This window comes from Oncorhynchus kisutch, linkage group LG22, assembly GCF_002021735.2.
Source record: "Oncorhynchus kisutch isolate 150728-3 linkage group LG22, Okis_V2, whole genome shotgun sequence".
NCBI classification, from domain to species: domain Eukaryota; kingdom Metazoa; phylum Chordata; class Actinopteri; order Salmoniformes; family Salmonidae; genus Oncorhynchus; species Oncorhynchus kisutch.
The window spans coordinates 53,931,571-53,953,446 of record NC_034195.2 but is presented as its reverse complement, the minus strand read 5'-3'; the positions used below and the strand labels follow the sequence as shown (position 1 = coordinate 53,953,446).

General features: G+C 49.2%; 1 protein-coding gene across 1 annotated transcript in view; it reads right to left on the bottom strand.

The window, feature by feature from the left end:
• The window catches only part of LOC109885810 (tight junction protein ZO-1), a 194,484-nt gene that overhangs the window by 40,280 nt on the left and 132,328 nt on the right, over positions 1–21,876 (bottom strand). The window contains exons 13-25 of the mRNA XM_031801464.1: positions 20,912–21,017; positions 20,129–20,279; positions 11,824–11,932; positions 10,114–10,333; positions 8,557–8,741; positions 6,959–7,054; positions 6,750–6,832; positions 6,007–6,217; positions 4,991–5,091; positions 4,439–4,621; positions 4,077–4,259; positions 3,518–3,781; positions 915–1,817 (exon numbers count right to left, since the gene is read on the bottom strand). Of these exons, the coding sequence (XP_031657324.1) occupies positions 915–1,817; positions 3,518–3,781; positions 4,077–4,259; positions 4,439–4,621; positions 4,991–5,091; positions 6,007–6,217; positions 6,750–6,832; positions 6,959–7,054; positions 8,557–8,741; positions 10,114–10,333; positions 11,824–11,932; positions 20,129–20,279; positions 20,912–21,017 (2,795 nt within the window). The remainder of the gene's footprint in view (positions 1–914; positions 1,818–3,517; positions 3,782–4,076; positions 4,260–4,438; positions 4,622–4,990; positions 5,092–6,006; positions 6,218–6,749; positions 6,833–6,958; positions 7,055–8,556; positions 8,742–10,113; positions 10,334–11,823; positions 11,933–20,128; positions 20,280–20,911; positions 21,018–21,876) is intronic.

Below are 21,876 nucleotides of genomic sequence, written 5' to 3'. Positions count from 1 at the left end.
ACAGTAATTGATCGCTAATTAACGTAAACCCATTTAGCATCTCCTGGTTTCCACACACAGACTACAAGCCACTGATGCAGACCTTTGGAACATCTACATTTTAAAAAGTCTAATAAAGCCCAATATAGACTACATAAGATATGCGACTATGATTTGAAAAATTCGCTAACAAAAGACATGAGTTTCTTGCCTTACTGCACACAGGCTGGGCATTATTCACAAGTAATAGGCTAATATTGTCACCCATCAGACTATTCTTGATTTAAGCTTTACATTTACTAAATAATATGTGTGAAATTTGTTTGGAGTTAGAATGGACCTTTATCGTGCTACTGTCCCGAAACAGGGACAGCGGAGAAATGCACTTAAATCTATATGCACTTTAATATCAAATATGAGGAGGTCGCTTTTCCGTTTTCTTGCCAGCCAGGTAGACTATACTCCTGTTGTAAAGAGAAGCAATGTGCTTAATATTAGGAAAGTTGAGAAATAAATATAGTATGCCTAGCCTATAGAAAGCTGATGGGATCCTCCTCTTTTTAGTAGAGGCAATCACTCAGTTTTCTCAAGCAATTGCATAGCTTATAGAAATGTTGCGCAACATGAGCTCATGGGCTCTCATGAAGTGTTTTATTAGATTTCCCATTCACATTCACATTGATATCAGAGTGTTTAGAGGGACAATAGAGTGCTGAGTATCAGGCAGTTAACAAGTTTGGTAGGCTACTAATGACCATCAGCAGCATCAGAGCTTGGAGAAGCATAGTTACCGTGACTAAACGGTCATATGGAATTTGACTACCATCATTAATAGTGACCACTGGTGTGGTGGTAATAAGGTTATTGTAACAGCCCTATCCCAGACATACATTATAAGCATGCTGTCTAGGTGTTTGGCTGTGTCATACACCTACCCTCGTCACGGTAGAGTCGTCAGCCTCCTTGGCTCGGTCAACAGACAACGACCTTTTATTCTCAAACATCTTGACCCTGTTGAGCACCGATTGGGGCTTCATGGTCGGGTCGTCCCTTTCCTCCTCACCCGGGGGCTTGGACCCCGCGTTTACTCCCATCTCTCCCGGGGAGGCCAAGGGTTCAGGTTTGGGAGGGGGCAAGGGCGGGTCAGAGGTCATTAGAGGTTCACGGTTGTAGCCACCGCCCCGGCTGGGAGGTCCTGGGTTATAGGAGGGTCTCAGGCCAGGAGCAGAGTCTCCGTAATACTGCTTGGGGGGGTCTGGGGAGCGGGGCGAGCTTACGGGGTAGCAGTGAGGGGACTCGGACTCGTAAGGGGAGCGAGCGTCGTAAGGGCCAGCCGAGGGCGGGGGAGGCGGTTCATCGTACCGCATAGGCCCCGGAGTTTTACCGTGACGAGGCCTGCCGTCGTAGCCCTGCATCCCCGCCGGTGCCTCATCGTAGCAGGGCTGGGGGGGGCTGTAGTCCCTGACTGGGCCGTCCTCGTAGGGAGTGGTCCCCCTGGGAGTGTAGCCCTGCTGGTGGCCCGGGCCAGGCTGGTACCCCGGGGGCTGGGGGGAAGAGGTCTGTTGGTCGTAGGGGGGCCACTGGCTGTCGTCGAAGTGTTGAGGCACACGGTTGTTGTAGTGCAGGTGAGGAGTGTGAGGGTCAAAGTTCCCCTGGGGAGGCTGCTTTGGTTCGGCGTAGCCCCCCCCGTCGCTACAGTAGCCGTAAGGCGGGTGGTCGTACTGGCGGTGTGGCTGTTGGTCCTGGTAGGGCTGGTGGGTGTAGCTCAGAGACGACTTCATGCCTCCGTGGTTCACTCTCACTGGTTCCTCCAGACTGTACAGATCCTTCTTGTACATCTGCAGGGGAGTCGGATGGAATATAGAGACATTAATACTAGTAGGAACTAGCTAGTTACAGGCTATAGTTTGAACACAAGCATTTGGTCAGAGCTCGGGTGAATAAGATTTCCAATGTATCAATCATTACACATGGCAAATTAAGTTGAAAACTTGTAAATCTCCTTTGGAAAACTATGTTTTTAAAACAATTTAAATTAACAAAATTACAGAAACTACAGAAAATCCCCCAAAATCAGAGAACGAATCAATTAAAAGGGGAGGTTTCTGAGAGGTTCAGCTCAAATCTTCAAGGACTGAACACAGATCAATTAAAGAAACAACACATTATCATTCATACAATTAAATTGTAGTAACTCCAAAATATATCAATTCATTTAACAAAGATCAAAGTGCAAGTACACAAGCAATTATTCCTAATCCGTTCTGAATGCATATTTGACTAGAAGTCTTTCAGTCACTCCTGAAAAGTTCCGTATTCTCATGACGTCATCACCAATCAGTTGACGTAGTCACATTTTTTTGGGGGTGGTGTGTCAAAAATAATGTTTTTTTGTGTTTGTTTTTTTTGTACATTTTCTGAAAGGCTTCATTTCAAAACAGGTGATGTGTAGCCTGTAGACAGCACCTCGAGTAAACGACAGACAGTCACTTCCTATGGTAGAAGCTTGTAACATAAACTTCTTTACGTGAGTCAATGCTACAACGGAAGATATAGTTATGAAATGCCCCCCACCCCCCCCCCCCATAGAGCGAATCAACCGCTTTGACAGAGACTATTAAATACCAAGAAAACTGTCTGCAGGTTAGCATAGTTTGTCATGCAACATTACATTCAGTTGAGCATCTTATGCAACTACAATCTACTACAACAGCTACCAACTACATTCTACTATATAATAGCACTACAGCATACGGTACATATACCAACTACATTTGCCACTGCAAGAACATTGGACTAGACTTCAACTAGAGTCAGTCAGAGAAGTTAAGAAGCTGAAAGGAACCATTAGAGGCCATGCAAGAGGAAGAGGAGGAGACAACAGTAACCGTTAATGTTGGCGCTGGTTCTTCTTATCCCGGTCACACGGTCAGACCGGTCCAAAATGGCACCCTATTCCCTATATAGTGCACAACTTTGGCTGGCTCTGGTTAAAATATACTTAATAGGGAATGGGGTGGGGTTTCAGATGTGCCCACAGACTAGACTAGACCCCCCCCCCCCCTTCCCCCCGGGTGGACTGCAGACCCACTGTGATTGGTGCATGTGTACTGACCACACACTGACCAATCACACACAAGGTGCACGTTTGAGACGGACTACAGTACGTTGCAGTCGGACTGCACAGAATCACATTACAAATCACCTTGCTTTTCCATCCCATAATAACTAGTCATAAACGTGATGAAGATGAGCAATTCTGTGCAGCCAACGTCTTCCTCCAAACACCAACCCCACTCAAACACGCTGTAAAATATAACAGTGTGGGCGGGGCATGCAGACAAGAGAGCCAGTCAGAGGATAAAGAAGCGTGTGTGAAGAAGAAGACAGGACAGCAGGCTGGAGGGGGGGGAGATGGGCGGGGCAGAGAACCAGGCGGGGCAGTTAAGGGCATGACTGGCCCAGGCCCGGTCCAGGTGTTCTAGGGAGGCAGCAGGTAGGTGCTGGGGTGGTGGGGAGGTGGTAGGTAGGTGAATACCTTGGGTTCAGGACCAGGGCCGAGCTGCGGGTCAGACAGGGGTTGGGGTTCGAGTGATGGTGGTGTTGGGGGCGGGGCTAGCTCAGTAGGGGCGGGGCTGCTAAGGAGTGAGTCTGCAGCCGGAGCTTCCTCCTCGGGTTCAGAGGTCATACCCTCTACCTGTAGTGCAGGTTGCTGTGACTCAGCCTCAACACCAGGGGGCGCCACAGCCACCGCAGCAGGCAGCAGAGAGGAAGGAATAGCCAGAAGAGCAGCATCGTCTTGCTGTGAAGTATCGTTAAGAGACATTTTTACACCATCCAGAAACTCGTTTACAATGTATTTGCAACAGTGTGGTTAACTACAAACAGATAGTATACACAAATACATATGTATATTGTAAAGCTATGTAAAGGGTCTCTCTTACTGAAGGAACAAACACATGTCCTGTTTCACTCTGAAGAACAGAACACATCGCAGGTTGTAATAACATGGTTTCGCACCGTTTCGACCCCTAGAGAGACACCTACAGCTAAACCTCCATTCCTCTCTCCCTCCAATTCCTCCCTCTCTCTCCTACCTGATGAGGAGCGGCGGCCATTTTGAACCCGGACGGGTCGATGCGGTTGGCCGGGTCGGGCGGAGTCACGGCAACGTGCTGGTATCCAGGGTAACCGCCAGTTGAGGGGTCCTGGATGACGGGCGGGTCCTCTCTGACCGGCTCTGAGGAGCGGGTGATAGCTGGCTCCGTGGGAAGACCAACCTAATGGGATTTAGAAATGAGTTACAACACGCTGAGACTTAAAAACGTGTATGAGGTATAAGTTGTTATGTTTTTTTCCCTCCAAGTATTGTCTTAAGGCATAATTCAGTATTTTTGACAGCGAACATTAACTCAATCAAATGTAAAAAAAAAAAAAAAAAATTAAGAATCCGTCCCACCTCGTCGTTGAGAGTCTCGTCTAATTCCTGGTCGGTGTAGGCCCCGCCCTCTGTGTCCGTGTCCTCGTAATCAGAGGTGTGGCGGCTGTCCGTGCTGTACATGGAGTATTCACTGCCCGGGGCTGACAGGTATGACAGACGGTCATCATGGATGTCCAGGTCATCGTCCGGCGCGCCGTCCGCCTGGGGAGAGGAGGAGGTGCAGGGGGAGGAGCAGAAGGAGAAGGAGGAGGAGCAGGGGGAGGAGGAGCAGGAGGAGGAAGAGGAGGAGGAGCAGGAGGAAGAGGAGGAGGAAGAGGAGGAGCAGGAGGAGGAGCAGGAGGACGAAGGAGGGGCAGCAGGAGTAGGAGCAGAAGGAGAGATGGTAGTAGTAGATGTGAAGAAATATACAGTTTTCTTAGGGTTGCTTCAGCAGGTGAGTCGGAAATGTTTTGATGTTATATAAAAAAGCTCCTGCACACTGTGTTCGCAAAGTATCATATTCATACGATAGATTCTTTTTTAGAAAATGTTACCTTAAAACTATAATGGACATCTGAGTGTTTCTCTCACCTTGCCCTCTGACACCCAGACCAACTGGTTCTGTTGCTGCTGGATAGTCTCCTTCAGAGCTCCGTACCAGCCATCGTTCATGTTGTTCATGTTGATGGTGGCTAAGACAGGAGGCCAAAAGGGTTACCGTTTTTATTTATTAAAAGGGATAGTGTTCAGATTTGGGCAATTAAGCACATTTTTATGTCTCTTCGGCCAATCTAAAAGAAAGTTAAGAGGTACTTTTGTGAGCCAATGCAAACTAGCGTAAGCGCAATGACTGGAAGTCTACCTGAACAGCTAGCATGATGCTACTAGTTAGCATGATTCTACTAGTTAGCATGATGCTACGAGTTAGCATGATGCTACTAGTTAGCATGATAATAGCAAGTTGCCATAATGCAGCCCCAAATATCCCACTATCCCTTTTAACATGCTATTAGTAAGCATGATGCTACTAGTAAGCATGATGCTACTAGTTAGCATGATAATAGCATGTTGCCATAATGCAGCCAAAATATCCCACTATCCCTTTTAACATGCTACTAGTAAGCATCATGCTACTAGTTCACATGATGGTACTAGTTAGCATTATGCTACTAGTTAGCATGATAATAGCATGTTAACAATTCAAACTCAAGGGTCAAAGAATGGATCCCTGAGGGACTCTACAAGATATCAATTCACTTTTCTTAACAGCTGCTTTAATTAAACCAAGCAAACAAATGGTTTGAATACTCAGGTTTATGATAGAGAGCAGTTTGTGTATGTAAACAGCCGGGTATCTAATAGAGCCAAGAAATTTTGTGGAGTTCCTCAGGGATACATTCTCGGACCCGTGTTGTTTTGGAAACACTTAATGTTGTCATAATATTGTCAGAAACGTGACATAACAAATGCCCCTCCCTTTACTCACTGGTGAAAAGGGGATGGTTGTTCTTCCTTAATTTCAGGGCTCTCTCTACTCTCCTCCCACCCTCTCTCCCCCACCTCCTCTCTGCCCATCTCTCCCTTCCATCTTCCCCCTCTCTACTCACTGGTGAAGAGATGGTGGTTGTTCTTCCTTAATTTCAGGGCCCTCTCGTAGAGTTTCCGGGCGGACTTCCTGGACTCGGAACAGAGCCTGGTTCTCATGTTCTTGACCCCCTGTTTGTTGTCTGGGTTCAAGAACACTACGATGGGGTACCACTGGGCGTAGTTCAGACGGTCTACTGCGTTGGGGGTGATGTCCAGCACTGCATGTTTGTCCTATATACCAGAAAAACATCACTTACATAATCTATTCCTTCTACTGGGGCAGAGGGCCTCAACACAGTCAGTGTATCTTCTACTGGGGCAGAGGGCCTCAACACAGTCAGTGATTCCTTCTACTGGGGCAGAGGGCCTCAACACAGTCAGTGATTCCTTCTACTGGGGCAGAGGGCCTCAACACAGTCAGTGATTCCTTCTACTGGGGCAGAGGGCCTCAACACAGTCAGTGTATCTCCTACTGGGGCAGAGGGCCTCAACACAGTCAGTGATTCCTCCTACTGGGGCAGAGGGCCTCAACACAGTCAGTGATTCTCCAGTGAATCCTGTTCTCTTTTCATCATGAGTGGAATAGAAAATGGACAACAAAGACAACATTTGGAAAAAGCAAATTCTGCATCACCAAACATGTCTAAAGAGAACGTCATTCCACAATAATTGTGAAAAAAAAAAATATATACGAAATTCCTCAAATCAAAATGAGTCCTATTGAAATGAGTGACTGTACGTGTTAAAAAGAGGGAAAACTCACTCTGTCGATGATCTGTTTGATGGTGTGGAGACGGATGATTCCCGAACTACGCTGGTCTTTCCCTGCGTCTCTAGGTTCACTCTCTGAAACACAAGGGGAAAGAAATAGTTTCATTGTGTGGTTCTTTTAATCGTTCTATAATTAACTCGTTTTTTAAAATGGAATTCTAGAAAACTATCACGTCATTTCGATACACTTCTGTTACTCACTTGCGAGCTCGAACAGATCGGGCTCCTCTCGGGAGAGTTTCTCTCGTGCCACGTCAGCGATGGGTCCAAATATCACCACAGGCCTCAGGAAACCAGCTGGACAAACACCCCCAACAGAAGGCCATCAAAACTACATTAGACTGAGTGGGAGGATTAGTGATTTTTATTTGTCTCTCCGATAGCTGTGGAAGACGCAACAGATACTCCTCCTGGTTTCCAAATAAAATCAAATAAAATCACATTTATTTGTCACATACACATGGTTAGCAGATGTTAATGCGAGTGAAGCGAAATGCTTGTGCTTCTAGTTCTGTCGGCGCCGGAAGGTTCCACACGAAACGTTGGAAACATGATAAAACACAGAACGATAATGGACACAGAACGCTAATGGACACAGAACGCTAATGGACACAGAACGCTAATGGACACAGAACGCTAATGGACACAGAACGCTAATGGACACAGAACGCTAATGGACACAGAACGCTAATGGACATAGAACGCTAATGGACACAGAACGCTAATGGACACAGAACGCTAATGGACACAGAACGCTAATGGACACAGAACGCTAATGGACACAGAACGCTAATGGACACAGAACGCTAATGGACATAGAACGCTAATGGACACAGAACGCTAATGGACACAGAACGCTAATGGACACAGAACGCTAATGGACACAGAACGCTAATGGACACAGAACGCTAATGGACACAGAACGCTAATGGACACAGAACGCTAATGGACACAGAACGCTAATGGACATAGAACGCTAATGGACACAGAACGCTAATGGACACAGAACGCTAATGGACACAGAACGCTAATGGACACAGAACGCTAATGGACACAGAACGCTAATGGACATAGAACGCTAATGGACACAGAACGCTAATGGACACAGAACGCTAATGGACACAGAACGCGAATGGACATAGAACGCTAATGGACACAGAACGCTAATGGACACAGAACGCTAATGGACACAGAACGCTAATGGACATAGAACGCTAATGGACACAGAACGCTAATGGACACAGAACGCTAATGGACACAGAACGCTAATGGACACAGAACGCTAATGGACACAGAACGCTAATGGACACAGAACGCTAATGGACACAGAACGCTAATGGACATAGAACGCTTTTTCTCCCCTTTATCAATTGAAAGACAATATTTATAGTTGGAGCTACGTTATGAAAGCTCACCACTATTAGAGACCGGTTACGATTTACAAGAGTAGCTAGAGAGGAGGGCTGAGAGAGGAGGGGCTAGAAAGGAGGGGTTAAGGAGGAGGGGCTAGAGAGGAGGGCTAAGGGAGGAGGGCTGAGGGAGGAGGGGTTAGGGAGGAGGAGCTGAGGGAGGAGGGGCTGAAGAGGAGGGGCTGAGGGAGAAGGAGCTATGGAGGAGGGGCTAGAGAGGAGGGGCTAGAGAGAGGAGGGGCTAGGGAGGAGAAGCTGAGGGAGGATAGGCTGAGGGAGGAGGGGCTAGGGAGGAGGAGCTGAGGGAGGAGGGGCTTAGGGAGGAGGCTTTATGTTTTTAAGCACAGATAAGAATTTATAATGTGTTATTACAAGGCAAGTCATCCTCACCTTCTCTAAGCACCACCCTCTCGTATGCGGGGAACTTGGACTGGACGGGCTGGGCCGACAGGTCCTCTCTGCTCTTCCTCAGGTTCCTCTTGGAGCTCCTCAGGCCCCTGAACCTCCAGAAGTCTGCCCTGTCGCCCCCAGCTGTCTTGGGGAGGCTGTACTGCACGCTGGACAGCTGCTCCGCTCTGGAGACAGATAGAGGAGAGGGAGTTGGATAACTAACTAACTCGATAACTAACTCGATAACGAACCCTAACCCTGCTGTCTTGGGGAGGCTGTATTTCACGCCCAGAGTGGAGAGAAGTTTGTTATTATGTTTTTCTCTGTAAAAGAGAATGAGATTAGGTCTCCCGAGTGGTGCAGTGGTTTAAGGCAGTCCAGGCTCTGTCGTAGCCGGCCATGACCGGGAGGTCCATGGGGCGGCGCACAATTGGCCCAGCATCGTCCGGGTTAGGGGAGGGTTTGGCCCAGCGTCGTCCGGGTTAGGGGAGGGTTTGGCCCAGCGTCGTCCGGGTTAGGCCGGCAGGGATGTCCTTGTCCTATCGCGCTCTAGCAACTCCTGTGGCGGGCCGGGCTCACTGCACGCTGACACGGTCACCAGGTGTACGGTGTTTCCTCCGACACATTGGTGCGGGCTGGCTTCCGGGTTAAGTGGGCATTGCGTCAAGAAGCAGTGCGGCTTGGCAGGGTCGTGTTTCGGAGGACGCACGGCTCTCGACCTTTGCCTCTCCCAAGTCCGTACGGGAGTTGCAGCGATGAGACAAGACTGTAACTACCAATTGGATACCACTAGACTGTAACTACCAATTGGATACCACTAGACTGTAACTACCAATTGGATACCACTAGACTGTAACTACCAATTGGATACCACTAGACTGTAACTACCAATTGGAAACCACGAAATTGGGGGAGAAAAAGGGGTACAAAAAATATGATATGATTTAAAAAAATTAGAACGAGATTTAGTTCTCTGTATAACTCAGAGGATGAAGGTCTATTGATTGAAATGTTGTTGAAAAATATGCATGAAATATGCATTTATGCATGAAATATGCATTTATGCATGAAATATGCATTTATGCATGAAATATGCATTTATGGGGAATCAAAATCACCGGTGTGCTGGAGCTGCTTTTCTATTCAGAATGAGAGAATGAGAGGGACAGACAGAGTTCTTGGTAGAAACACCTCTGTAGAGGGCTTTCACGTGTCTGTGACACTGTCCAGTAAACTTGGCACGGCTAACGTCAATACTGCCAACACAGAGGCACTTACATGGCAATGATAATCATAACAAATGTGGTTAAAGCTAGGAGAGGACAACGTGACGTTAACGTTGTTCTGATGACTTGTGACCCGTGTGAATAATCCCCTATTATATTAACACATTTACATGATTGTCTAAAAACCAGGTATGTTATACAGAACACATTCTGTTTTCAAATAAACAAAACTGATTTCTGTGAAAACTCAATCTCATTATGGCTTGCTGATAAACATCCAGAGAGGAGCCAAAATGGACTGAAGAGACGACGGAAATAGTGTCATCATCACCTGTTCTTGTTAGGTATGATGCCTCTCTCCACTTCCTGATGGTTCTTCCCTATGCGGATGGCCAGCCAGGAGCCCAGCTTGCCGTTGTACAGGGTGTCCACCACTCTGAACACCTCTCCCTTGTTGAAGCTCAGGCCGTACGGAGACTCCTTCTCATACTCAAAGTGGGTCCGGATGTAGAACGAGTCGCCCACATCAGACTCCACAATCCGCCGGTACACTGGACCAGAACACAGACTGAGTTTGAGTATCAGAGTTGGAGACAGAGCGTTGAGAGACAGAGAGTTGAAAGACAGAGTTAAGAGAGAGAGTTAAGAGAGAGAGTTAAGAGAGAGAGAGTTAAGAGAAAGACAGAGAGTTGAGACAGAGAGTTAAGAGAGAGACAGAGACAGAGAGTTAAGAGAGAGACCGAGTTAGAGTCAGAGACAGTCAGAGACAGAGTCAGAGACAAGAGTTAGAGACAAGAGTTAGAGACAGAGAGTTAAGAGAGAGACAGAGTAAGAGAGAGACAGAGTTAGAGACAGTCAGAGTTAGAGACAGAGTCAGAATTAGAGACAGAATCAGACAGAGTCAGAGACAGAGTTAGAGACAGAGTTAGAGACAGAGTCAGAGACAGAGTCAGAGACAGAATCAGAGACAGAATCAGACAGAGACAGAGTCAGAGACAGAGACAGACAGACAGAAAGGAGAGCAGAGCAGAGCAATAGAGATAAATCTCAGATGATGGAAGTTCAACTGGTCCCAATTTGCTTCACCACCATTACCTTGGCCTGCAGATCTGTATGGTGGAAGCTTCACCACTAAACTGATTGTACCTATCGGAACCTTCACATAAACTGATTGTACCTATCGGAACCTTCAGATAAACTGATTGTACCTTTCGGAACCTTCAGATAAACTGATTGTACCTATCGGAACCTTCAGATAAACTGATTGTACCTATCGGAACCTTCAGATAAACTGATTGTACCTATCGGAACCTTCAGATAAACTGATTGTACCTATCGGAACCTTCAGATAAACTGATTGTACCTATCGGAACCTTCAGATAAACTGATTGTACCTATCGGAACCTTCAGATAAACTGATTGTACCTTTCGGAACCTTCAGATAAACTGATTGTACCTATCGGAACCTTCAGATAAACTGATTGTACCTATCGGAACCTTCAGATAAACTGATTGTACCTATCGGAACCATCAGATAAACTGATTGTACCTATCGGAACCATTAGATAAACTGATTGTACCTATCGGAACCTTCAGATAAACTGATTGTACCATTCGGAACCTTCAGAAAAACTGATTGTACCTATCGGAACCTTCAGATAAACTGATTGTACCTATCGGAACCTTCAGATAAACTGATTGTACCTATCGGAACCATCAGATAAACTGATTGTACCTTTCGGAACCTTCAGATCTGCAAATATTGATATATAACAGTGTCCTCAGGGATTCCCAGACATAAAAATATATATATTTTTTAATAGCTAGCCCTGAACTAGCTCCTCACCTGATTCAAGTAGTCATTGGCTTGATGATTAGTTGACCAGTTTAATCAGGTAAGCTAGCTGTGGAATAGTTCAAATACATGGACCGTCTGGGGATCTCCGAGGAGACGTTTGAAAAACCCTGGGAGGGATGGAGTGAAAGGGACCAGTCCTCAGTCTGTGAACCATCCAGTTTCCTCTCGTCCTCCTGCACTCACCATCCTTCTTCTTCTGGGCCAGGATGGTGACCTCTTCACCTTTAGGGAGGTCAAGGAGGAACAGCACCGCCTCTTCTCGGATTATATTAGCAAAATCTACATTATTAACCTGGGAAAAGAGGAAGAAAATAGGAAGGTTGTCCAACAGTGACAAAAGGGAAAGGAGATTTAAGGTTATTCTTTCAACGTTTCATATGGTCTACGTTTGTGGATTGTAGAATCTACAACAGATCACAGCACAACACATGTTGATGATGTGGGCCTTGGAAAGAAGCGAGGACATGTCAAGGGTTGTCACTTGTTGAACAGGACAGTCGTGAAGAGAGCATGACAAAGCCTATTTCCCCTCAGGAAAGTAAAACTATTTGGCACGGGTCCTCAGATCCTCAAAAGGTTCTACAGCTGCACCATCGAGAGCATGTCTGGTTGCATCACTGCCTGGTATGGCAACTGCTCGACCTCCGACCGCAAGGCACTCCTGAGGGTAGTGCGTACGGCCCAGTACATCACTGGGGCCAAGCTTCCTGCTATCCAGGACCTCTACACCAGGCGGTGTCAGAGGAAGGCCCTAAAAATGGTCAAATACTCCAGACACTCGAGTCATAGACTGTTCTCTCTGCTACCGCATGGCAAGCAGTATCTGAGAGCCACGTCTAGGTCCAAAAGGCTTCTTAACAGCTTCTACCCCCAAGCCATAAGACTGCTGAACATCTAATCAAAGGGCTACCCAGACCACTCTTTTATGCTGCTGCTACTCTCTGTTTATAATCTATGCATAGTCACTTTAACTCTTCCGTACATGTCCATATTACCTCAATTACCTCGACTAACCGGTGCCCCCTGTATATAGCCTCCACATTGACTCTGTACTAGTACCCCCTGTATATAGCCTCCACATTGACTCTGTCCCGTAACACCCTGTATATAGTCTCCACATTGACTCTGTACTAGTACCCCCTGTATATAGCCTCCACATTGACTCTGTACCGTAACACCCTGTATATAGCCTCCACATTCACTCTATACCGTAACACCCTGTATATAGTCTCTACATTGACTCTGTACCGTAACACCCTGTATATAGTCTCCACATTGACTCTGTACCGTAACACCCTGTATATAGTCTCTACATTGACTCTGTACCGTAAACACCCTGTATATAGCCTCCACATTGACTCTGTACCGTAACACCCTGTATATAGCCTCCACATTGACTCTGTACCGTAACACCCTGTATATAGTCTCTACATTGACTCTGTACCGTAACACCCTGTATATAGCCTCCACATTGACTCTGTACTAGTACCCCCTGTATATAGCCTCCACATTGATTCTGTACCGGTACCCCCTGTATATAGCCTCCACATTGACTCTGTACCAAACCCCCTGTATATAGCCTCCACATTGACTCTGTACCGTAACACCCTGTATATAGTCTCTACATTGACTCTGTACCGTAACACCCTGTATATAGCCTCCACATTGACTCTGTACTAGTACCCCCTGTATATAGCCTCCACATTGACTCTGTCCCGTAACACCCTGTATATAGCCTCCACATTCACTCTATACCGTAACACCCTGTATATAGTCTCTACATTGACTCTGTACCGTAACACCCTGTATATAGTCTCCACATTGACTCTGTACCGTAACACCCTGTATATAGTCTCTACATTGACTCTGTACCGTAACACCCTGTATATAGCCTCCACATTGACTCTGTACCGGTACCCCCTGTATATAGCCTCCACATTGACTCTGTACCGGTACCCCCCTGTATATAGCCTCCACATTGACTCTGTACCGTAACACCCTGTATATAGTCTCTACATTGACTCTGTACCGTAACACCCTGTATATAGTCTCCACATTGACTCTGTACCGGTACCCCCTGTATATAGCCTCCACATTGACTCTGTACCGTAACACCCTGTATATAGTCTTTTGCCCCGCTTGAGGAGGGAGGAGAGAGGAGGGGGGGAGGGGGGAGGAGGGGTTGGAAGAGGGAGGAGAGAGGAGAGAGGAGGGGGTGGAGGAGGGAGAAGAGAGGAGGGGGTGGAGGAGGGAAGAGAGAGGAGGGGGTGGAGGAGGGAGGAGGGGGTGGAAGAGGGAGGAGAGAGGAGGGGGTGGAAGAGGGAGGAGAGAGGAGGGGGTGGAGGAGGGAGGAGAAAGGAGGGGTGGATGGGGGAGGAGGGGGTGGAGGAGGGAGAAGAGAAGAGGGGGTGGAGGAGAGAGGAGAGAGGAGGGGGTGGAGGATGGAGGAGGGGGTGGAGGAGGGAGAAGAGAAGAGGAGGTGGAGGAGGGAGGGGGTGGAGGAGGGAGAAGAGAAGAGGAGGTGGAAGAGGGAGGAGAGAAGAGGGGGTGGAGGAGGGAGAAGAGAAGAGGAGGTGGAGGAGGGAGGAGAGAGGAGGGGGTGGAGGAGGGAGAAGAGGAGGTGGAGGAGGGAGGAGAGAGGAGGGGGTGGAGGAGGGAGAAGAGAAGAGGAGGTGGAGGAGGGAGGAGAGAGGAGGGGGTGGAGGAGGGAGAAGAGAAGATGAGGTGGAGGAGGGAGGAGAGAGGAGGGGGTGGAGGAGGGAGAAAAGAAGAGGAGGTGGAGGAGGGAGGAGAGAGGAGGGGGTGGAGGAGGGAGAGGGGAGGGGGTGGAGGAGGGAGGAGAAAGGAGGGGTGGAGGAGGGAGGAGAGAGGAGGGGGTGGAGGAGGGAGGAGAGAGGAGGGGGTGGAGGAGGGAGGAGGGGGTGGAGGATGGAGGAGGGGGTGGAGGAGGGAGAGGGGAGGGGGTGGAGGAGGGAGAAGAGAAGAGGAGGTGGAGGGAGGAGAGAGGAGGGGGTGGAGGAGGGAGAGAGGAGGGGGTGGAGGAGGGAGAAGAGAAGAGGAGGTGGAGGAGGGAGGAGAGAAGAGGAGGTGGAGGAGGGAGAAGAGAAGAGGAGGTGGAGTAGAGAGGAGGGGGTGGAGGAGGGGGTGAACTATGAACTAAGATCCACGCCATTACACATTATGCTCGGAGGGAGGAGTGGAAACTGGAAAATATATTTGGCTCTGATTTGGCTCTGAGGGAAGAAGAGAAATGGGGCAGAGAGAGAGTGAAGAGGGGGTGGAGGAGAGAGGAGAGATGAGGGTGTGAAGGAGAGAGAGAGAGACGAGGGGTTGGAGGAAAGAGGAGAGATGAGGGCGTGAAGGAGAGAGAGAGGGACGAGGGGTTGGAGGAAAGAGGAGAGATGAGGGCGTGAAGGAGAGAGGGAGGAGAGAGGAGGACGGAGGAGGATGGAGGAGAGAGCAGGAGGTGGAGGATAGAGGAGAGAGGAGAGGGTGGAGGAGAGAGGAGGGGGTGGAGGAGGGAGGAGAGAGGAGGGGGTGGAGGAGGGAGGAGAGAGGAGGGAGGAGGGGGTGGAGGAGGGAGGAGAGAGGAGGGGTGGAGGAGGGAGGAGAAAGGAGAAAGGAGGGGGTGGAGGAGGGAGAAGAGCGGAGGGGGTGGAGGAGGGAGAAGAGAGGAGGGGGCGGAGGAGGGAGGAGAGAGGAGGGGTGGAGGAGGGAGGAGAAAGGAGAAAGGAGGGGGTGGAGGAGGGAGAAGAAAGGAGGGGGTGGAGGAGGGAGGAGAAAGGAGGGGGTGGAGGAGGGAGAAGAAAGGAGGGGGTGGAGGAGGGAGCGAGAGTGATCTAGAGAGACACTGTTTTTGTGTGAGCACATTGCTAGGAGACCGACTCCGAAAGAGCAGGAATCTTGGAGCAGCCGGCTGTTTCAAACCATTAAATCAACCAGCGAAGGAAAAGCTTTGGGACTTGTCCCACATGGCACCCTTTTCCCTTTAGAGTGCACTACTTTAGACCAGATCCCCATAGGCCCTAGACAAAAGTAGTGCACTATTTAGGGAATAGGCTTCCATTTGAGATGTAAACCGTTGCAGCATTATCCCCTGTAAATCGTTAGTCTGTTTTAGTGTATGAAACATCTCAAGTCTTTCAATATTTGTTTAATCCCAGTGGCAACTATATAATATTGGATTTCTGTAGCTGATAGCATTGATTCAATTCATGTTTATTTAACCTTAATTTAACAAAGTCAGTTAAGAACAAATTATTATTTACAATGACGGCCTACACCCGGCACGACGCTGGGCCAATTGTGCGCCGCCCTATGGGACTCCCAATCACAGCCGGATGTGATACAACCTGGATTTGAACCAGGGACTGTAGTGACGCCTCTTGCACGGAGATGCAGGGCCTTTAGACCGCTGTGCCACTCTGAAACAATGAATCGTAGGCATTTACACGTTAGGATACACAGCATGTTATTTTGATGAGGATCACATTGACACGGCAAACAATTATATCACAAGGTATTTACAGTAAAGCAGCAGGTAGTCTAGTGGTTAGAGTGGAGGGGCAGCAGGTAGTCTAGTGGTTAGAGTGGAGGGGCGGCAGGTAGCCTAGTGGTTAGAGTGGAGGGGTGGGAGGTAGCCTAGTGGTTAGAGTGGAGGGGCGGCAGGTAGTCTAGTGGTTAGAGTGGATGGGCGGCAGGTAGTCTAGTGGTTAGAGTGGAGGGGCGGCAGGTAGTCTAGTGGTTAGAGTGGATGGGCGGCAGGTAGTCTAGTGGTTAGAGTGGAGGGGCGGCAGGTAGTCTAGTGGTTAGAGTGGATGGGCGGCAGGTAGTCTAGTGGTCAGAGTGGAGGGGCGGCAGGTAGTCTAGTGGTTAGAGTGGAGGGGCGGCAGGTAGTCTAGTGGTTAGAGTGGAGGGGCGGCAGGTAGTCTAGTGGTTAGAGTGGAGGGGCGGGAGGTAGTCTAGTGGTTAGAGTGGAGGGGCGGCATGTAGTCTAGTGGTTAGAGTGGAGGGGCGGGGCGGGAGGTAGTCTAGTGGTTAGAGTGGAGGGGCGGGAGGTAGTCTAGTGGTGAGAGTGGAGGGGCAGCAGGGTAGCCTAGTGGTTAGAGTGGAGGGGCGACAGGTAGCCTAGTGGTTAGAGTGGAGGGGCGACAGGTAGTCTAGTGGTTAGAGTGGAGGGGCGACAGGTAGCCTAGTGGTTAGAGTGGAGGGGCGGCAGGGTAGCCTAGTGGTTAGAGTGGAGGGGCGGCAGGGTAGCCTAGTGGTTAGAGTGGAGGGGTGGCAGGTAGCCTAGTGGTTAGAGTGGAGGGGTGGCAGGGTAGCCTAGTGGTTAGAGTGGAGGGGTGGCAGGTAGCCTAGTGGTTAGAGTGGAGGGGTGGCAGGGTAGCCTAGTGGTTAGAGTGGAGGGGCGGCAGGTAGCCTAGTGGTTAGAGTGGAGGGGCAACAGGTAGCCTAGTGGTTAGAGTGGAGGGGCAACAGGTAGCCTAGTGGTTAGAGTGGAGGGGCAACAGGTAGCCTAGTGGTTAGAGTGGAGGGGCAACAGGTAGCCTAGTGGTTAGAGTGGAGGGGCTACAGGTAGCCTAGTGGTTAGAGTGGAGGGGCGGCAGGTAGCCTAGTGGTTAGAGTGGAGGGGCGACAGGTAGCCTAGTGGTTAGAGTGGAGGGGCGACAGGTAGTCTAGTGGTTAGAGTGGAGGGGCGACAGGTAGCCTAGTGGTTAGAGTGGAGGGGCGGCAGGGTAGCCTAGTGGTTAGAGTGGAGGGGCGGCAGGCAGCCTAGCGGTTAGAGTGGAGGGGTGGCAGGTAGTCTAGTGGTTAGAGTGGAGGGGTGGCAGGTAGCCTAGTGGTTAGAGTGGAGGGGCAACAGGTAGCCTAGTGGTTATAGTGGAGGAGCAACAGGTAGCCTAGTGGTTAGAGTGGAGTGGCAACAGGTAGCCTAGTGGTTAGAGTGGAGGGGCAACAGGTAGCCTAGTGGTTAGAGTGGAGGGGCAACAGGTAGCCTAGTGGTTAGAGTGGAGGGGCTACAGGTAGCCTAGTGGTTAGAGTGGAGGGGCGGCAGTAGCCTAGTGGTTAGAGTGGAGGGGCGACAGGTAGCCTAGTGGTTAGAGTGGAGGGGCGACAGGTAGTCTAGTGGTTAGAGTGGAGGGGCGACAGGTAGCCTAGTGGTTAGAGTGGAGGGGCGGCAGGGTAGCCTAGTGGTTAGAGTGGAGGGGTGGCAGGTAGCCTAGCGGTTAGAGTGGAGGGGTGGCAGGTAGTCTAGTGGTTAGAGTGGAGGGGTGGCAGGTAGCCTAGTGGTTAGAGTGGAGGGGCGGCAGGTAGTCTAGTGTTCAGAGCTTTGGACTTGTTACATTGAATCCCCAAGCTGACAAGGTAAAAAGCTGTAGTTATGCCCCTGAACAAGGCAGTTAACCCACTGTTACCCTGAGCAAGGCAGTTAACCCACTGTTCCCCTGAACAAGGCAGTTAACCCACTGTTCTCCTGAGCAAGGCAGTTAACCCACTGTTCCCCTGAACAAGGCAGTTAACCCACTGTTCCCCTGAGCAAGGCAGTTAACCCACTGTTCTCCTGAACAAGGCAGTTAACCCACTGTTCCCCTGAGCAAGGCAGTTAACCCACTGTTCTCCTGAGCAAGGCAGTTAACCCACTGTTCCCCTGAACAAGGCAGTTAACCCACTGTTCCCCTGAACAAGGCAGTTAACCCACTGTTCCCCTGAACAAGGCAGTTAACCCACTGTTCCCCTGAGAAGGGCAGTTAACCCCCTGTTCCCCTGAGCAAGGCAGTTAACCCACTGTTCCCCTGAACAAGGCAGTTAACCCACTGTTCCCCTGAACAAGGCAGTTAACCCACTGTTCCCCTGAACAAGGCAGTTAACCCACTGTTCCCCTGAACAAGGCAGTTAACCCACTGTTCCCCTGAACAAGGCAGTTAACCCACTGTTCCCCTGAACAAGGCAGTTAACCCACTGTTCCCCTGAACAAGGCAGTTAACCCACTGTTCCCCTGAACAAGGCAGTTAACCCACTGTTCCCCTGAACAAGGAAGTTAACCCACTGTTCCCCTGAACAAGGAAGTTAACCCACTGTTCCCCTGAACAAGGCAGTTAACCCACTGTTCCCCTGAACAAGGCAGTTAACCCACTGTTCCCCTGAGCAAAGCAGTTAACCCACTGTTCTCCTGAGCAAGGCAGTTAACCCACTGTTCCCCTGAGCAAGGCAGTTAACCCACTGTTCTCCTGAACAAGGCAGTTAACCCACTGTTCCCCTGAACAAGGCAGTTAACCCACTGTTCCCCTGAACAAGGCAGTTAACCCACTGTTCCCCTGAACAAGGCAGTTAATCCACTGTTCCCCTGAGCAAGGCAGTTAACCCACTGTTCTCCTGAGCAAGGCAGTTAACCCACTGTTCCCCTGAGCAAGGCAGTTAACCCACTGTTCCCCTGAGCAAGGCAGTTAACCCACTGTTCCCCTGAGCAAGGCAGTTAACCCACTGTTCCCCTGAGCAAGGCAGTTAACCCACTGTTCCCCTGAACAAGGCAGTTAACCCACTGTTCCCCTGAACAAGGCAGTTAACCCACTGTTCCCCTGAACAAGGCAGTTAACCCACTGTTCCCCTGAACAAGGCAGTTAACCCACTGTTCCCCTGAACAAGGCAGTTAACCCACTGTTCCCCTGAGCAAGGCAGTTAACCCACTGTTCCCCTGAACAAGACAGTTAACCCACTGTTCCCCTGAGCAAGGCAGTTAACCCACTGTTCCCCTGAGCAAGGCAGTTAACCCACTGTTCCCCTGAACAAGGCAGTTAACCCACTGTTCCCCTGAACAAGGCAGTTAACCCACTGTTCCCCTGAACAAGGCAGTTAACCCACTGTTCCCCTGAACAAGGCAGTTAACCCACTGTTCACCTGAACAAGTCAGTTAACCCACGGTTCCCCTGAACAAGGCAGTTAACCCACTGTTCCCCTGAACAAGGCAGTTAACCCACTGTTCCCCTGAACAAGGCAGTTAACCCACTGTTCCCCTGAACAAGGCAGTTAACCCACTGTTCCCCTGAGCAAGGCAGTTAACCCACTGTTCCCCTGAACAAGACAGTTAACCCACTGTTCCCCTGAGCAAGGCAGTTAACCCACAGTTCCCCTGAGCAAGGCAGTTAACCCACTGTTCCCCTGAGCAAGGCAGTTAACCCACTGTTCCCCTGAACAAGGCAGTTAACCCACTGTTCCCTGGTAGGCTGTCATTGTAAATAATAATTTGTTCTTAACTGACTTGCCGAGTTAAATAAAATGAAGTGAGCACATACATGTTTTGTATGCGTACGTGATCCCTGTGGAAATTGAACCGACAACCTTAGTGTTGTTGTAGTGAGTGTGCCGTTGCCGTAGCGAAGTGTGTAGTTGCCGTAGCGAGTGTGTCGTTGCCGTAGCGATTGTGTAGTTGCCGTAGCGAGTGCGTCGTTGCAGTAGCGAAGTGTGTAGTTGCTGGTGTATCGTGTCTCACCCTGAGAATTTGGTCCCCCTCCTCCAGACCCTCCTTAGCTGCTGGGCTGTCCTCCAGGACTCCTGCTACGAAGATGCCCACGTCGTTCCCCCCGGCCAGCCTCAGACCCACACTCTCCCCCTTCTTAAACTTCACCAGCTTCATACTCGGCCTGAGGAATGAGGACACAGGGTGGGATGGGGACAGAGGAAAGGCAGTTATAGATGATCCACTCTGTGATATTTACGTTGTGTCACCCATAGAAATAGTCTTTCTAGAATGGCTATTCCTATTCAAGTCAATGGTCGAAGGGGCTTTGTCCCTTCTAGGAATTATATTTGTTTGATGTCCCCTGCCAAAGATCATTGAAGTTAAAACATTATTTTGTCGTAATATTGAGCAGGACGGGAGGTTGGAGGTACCATAGGATAGAGACAGGTGAATAGATACTTCTACATACTGTAGGATACTGTTAGAGACTTCTACATACCGTAGGATACTGTTAGAGACTTCTACATACCGTAGGATACTGTTAGAGACTTCTACATACTGTAGGATACTGTTAGAGACTTCTACATATCGTAGGATACTGTTAGAGACTTCTACATACCGTAGGATACTGTTAGAGACTTCTACATACTGTAGGATACTGTTAGAGACTTCTACATACCGTAGGATACTGTTAGAGACTTCTACATACTGTAGGATACTGTTAGAGACTTCTACATACCGTAGGATACTGTTAGATACTTCTACATACTGTAGGATACTGTTAGAGACAGGTGAATAGAGACTTCTACATACCGTAGGATACTGTCATCGTGGGCAGCGCTGGGCACAGGGGCATCAGAGGGGCTGACTGGCAGGTCCACATCAGGCTGGCCTGGCTGGGCATATACTGGCTTGGGTTCTGAGAAAATACACACACACACACACACACACACACACACACACACACACACACACACACACACACACACACACACACACACACACACACACACACAGACACACACACACACACACACACACACACACACACACACACACACACACACACACACACACACACACACACACACACAAAATCAACTGTACTGTGTACACATATCCATGTACTATTCCCACAAGAGAGTGAATGGAGGTTCAAATGTAGGTTAGAGGGACCACATACATCTGGCCTTCACGCTAACCTAATCTCAGTACCCACAATACATCTGGCCTTCACGCTAACCTTATCTCAGTACCCACAATACATCTGGCCTTCACGCTAACCTTATCTCAGTACCCACAATACATCTGGCCTTCACGCTAACCTAATCTCAGTACCCACAATACATCTGGCCTTCACACTAACCTAATCTCAGTACCCACAATACATCTGGCCTTCACGCTGACCTAATCTCAGTACCCACAATACATCTGGCCTTCACGCTAACCTAATCTCAGTACCCACAATACATCTGGCCTTCACGCTAAAATAATCTCAATACCCACAATACATCTGGCCTTCACGCTAACCTAATCTCAATACCCACAATACATCTGGCCTTCACACTAAGCTAATCTCAATACCCACAATACATCTGGCCTTCACGCTAACCTAATCTCAATACCCACAATACATCTGGCCTTCACGCTAACCTAATCTCAATAACCACAATACATCTGGCCTTCACGCTAACCTAATCTCAATACCCACAATACATCTGGCCTTCACGCTAACCTAATCTCAATACCCACCATACATCTGGCCTTCTGGCCTTCAC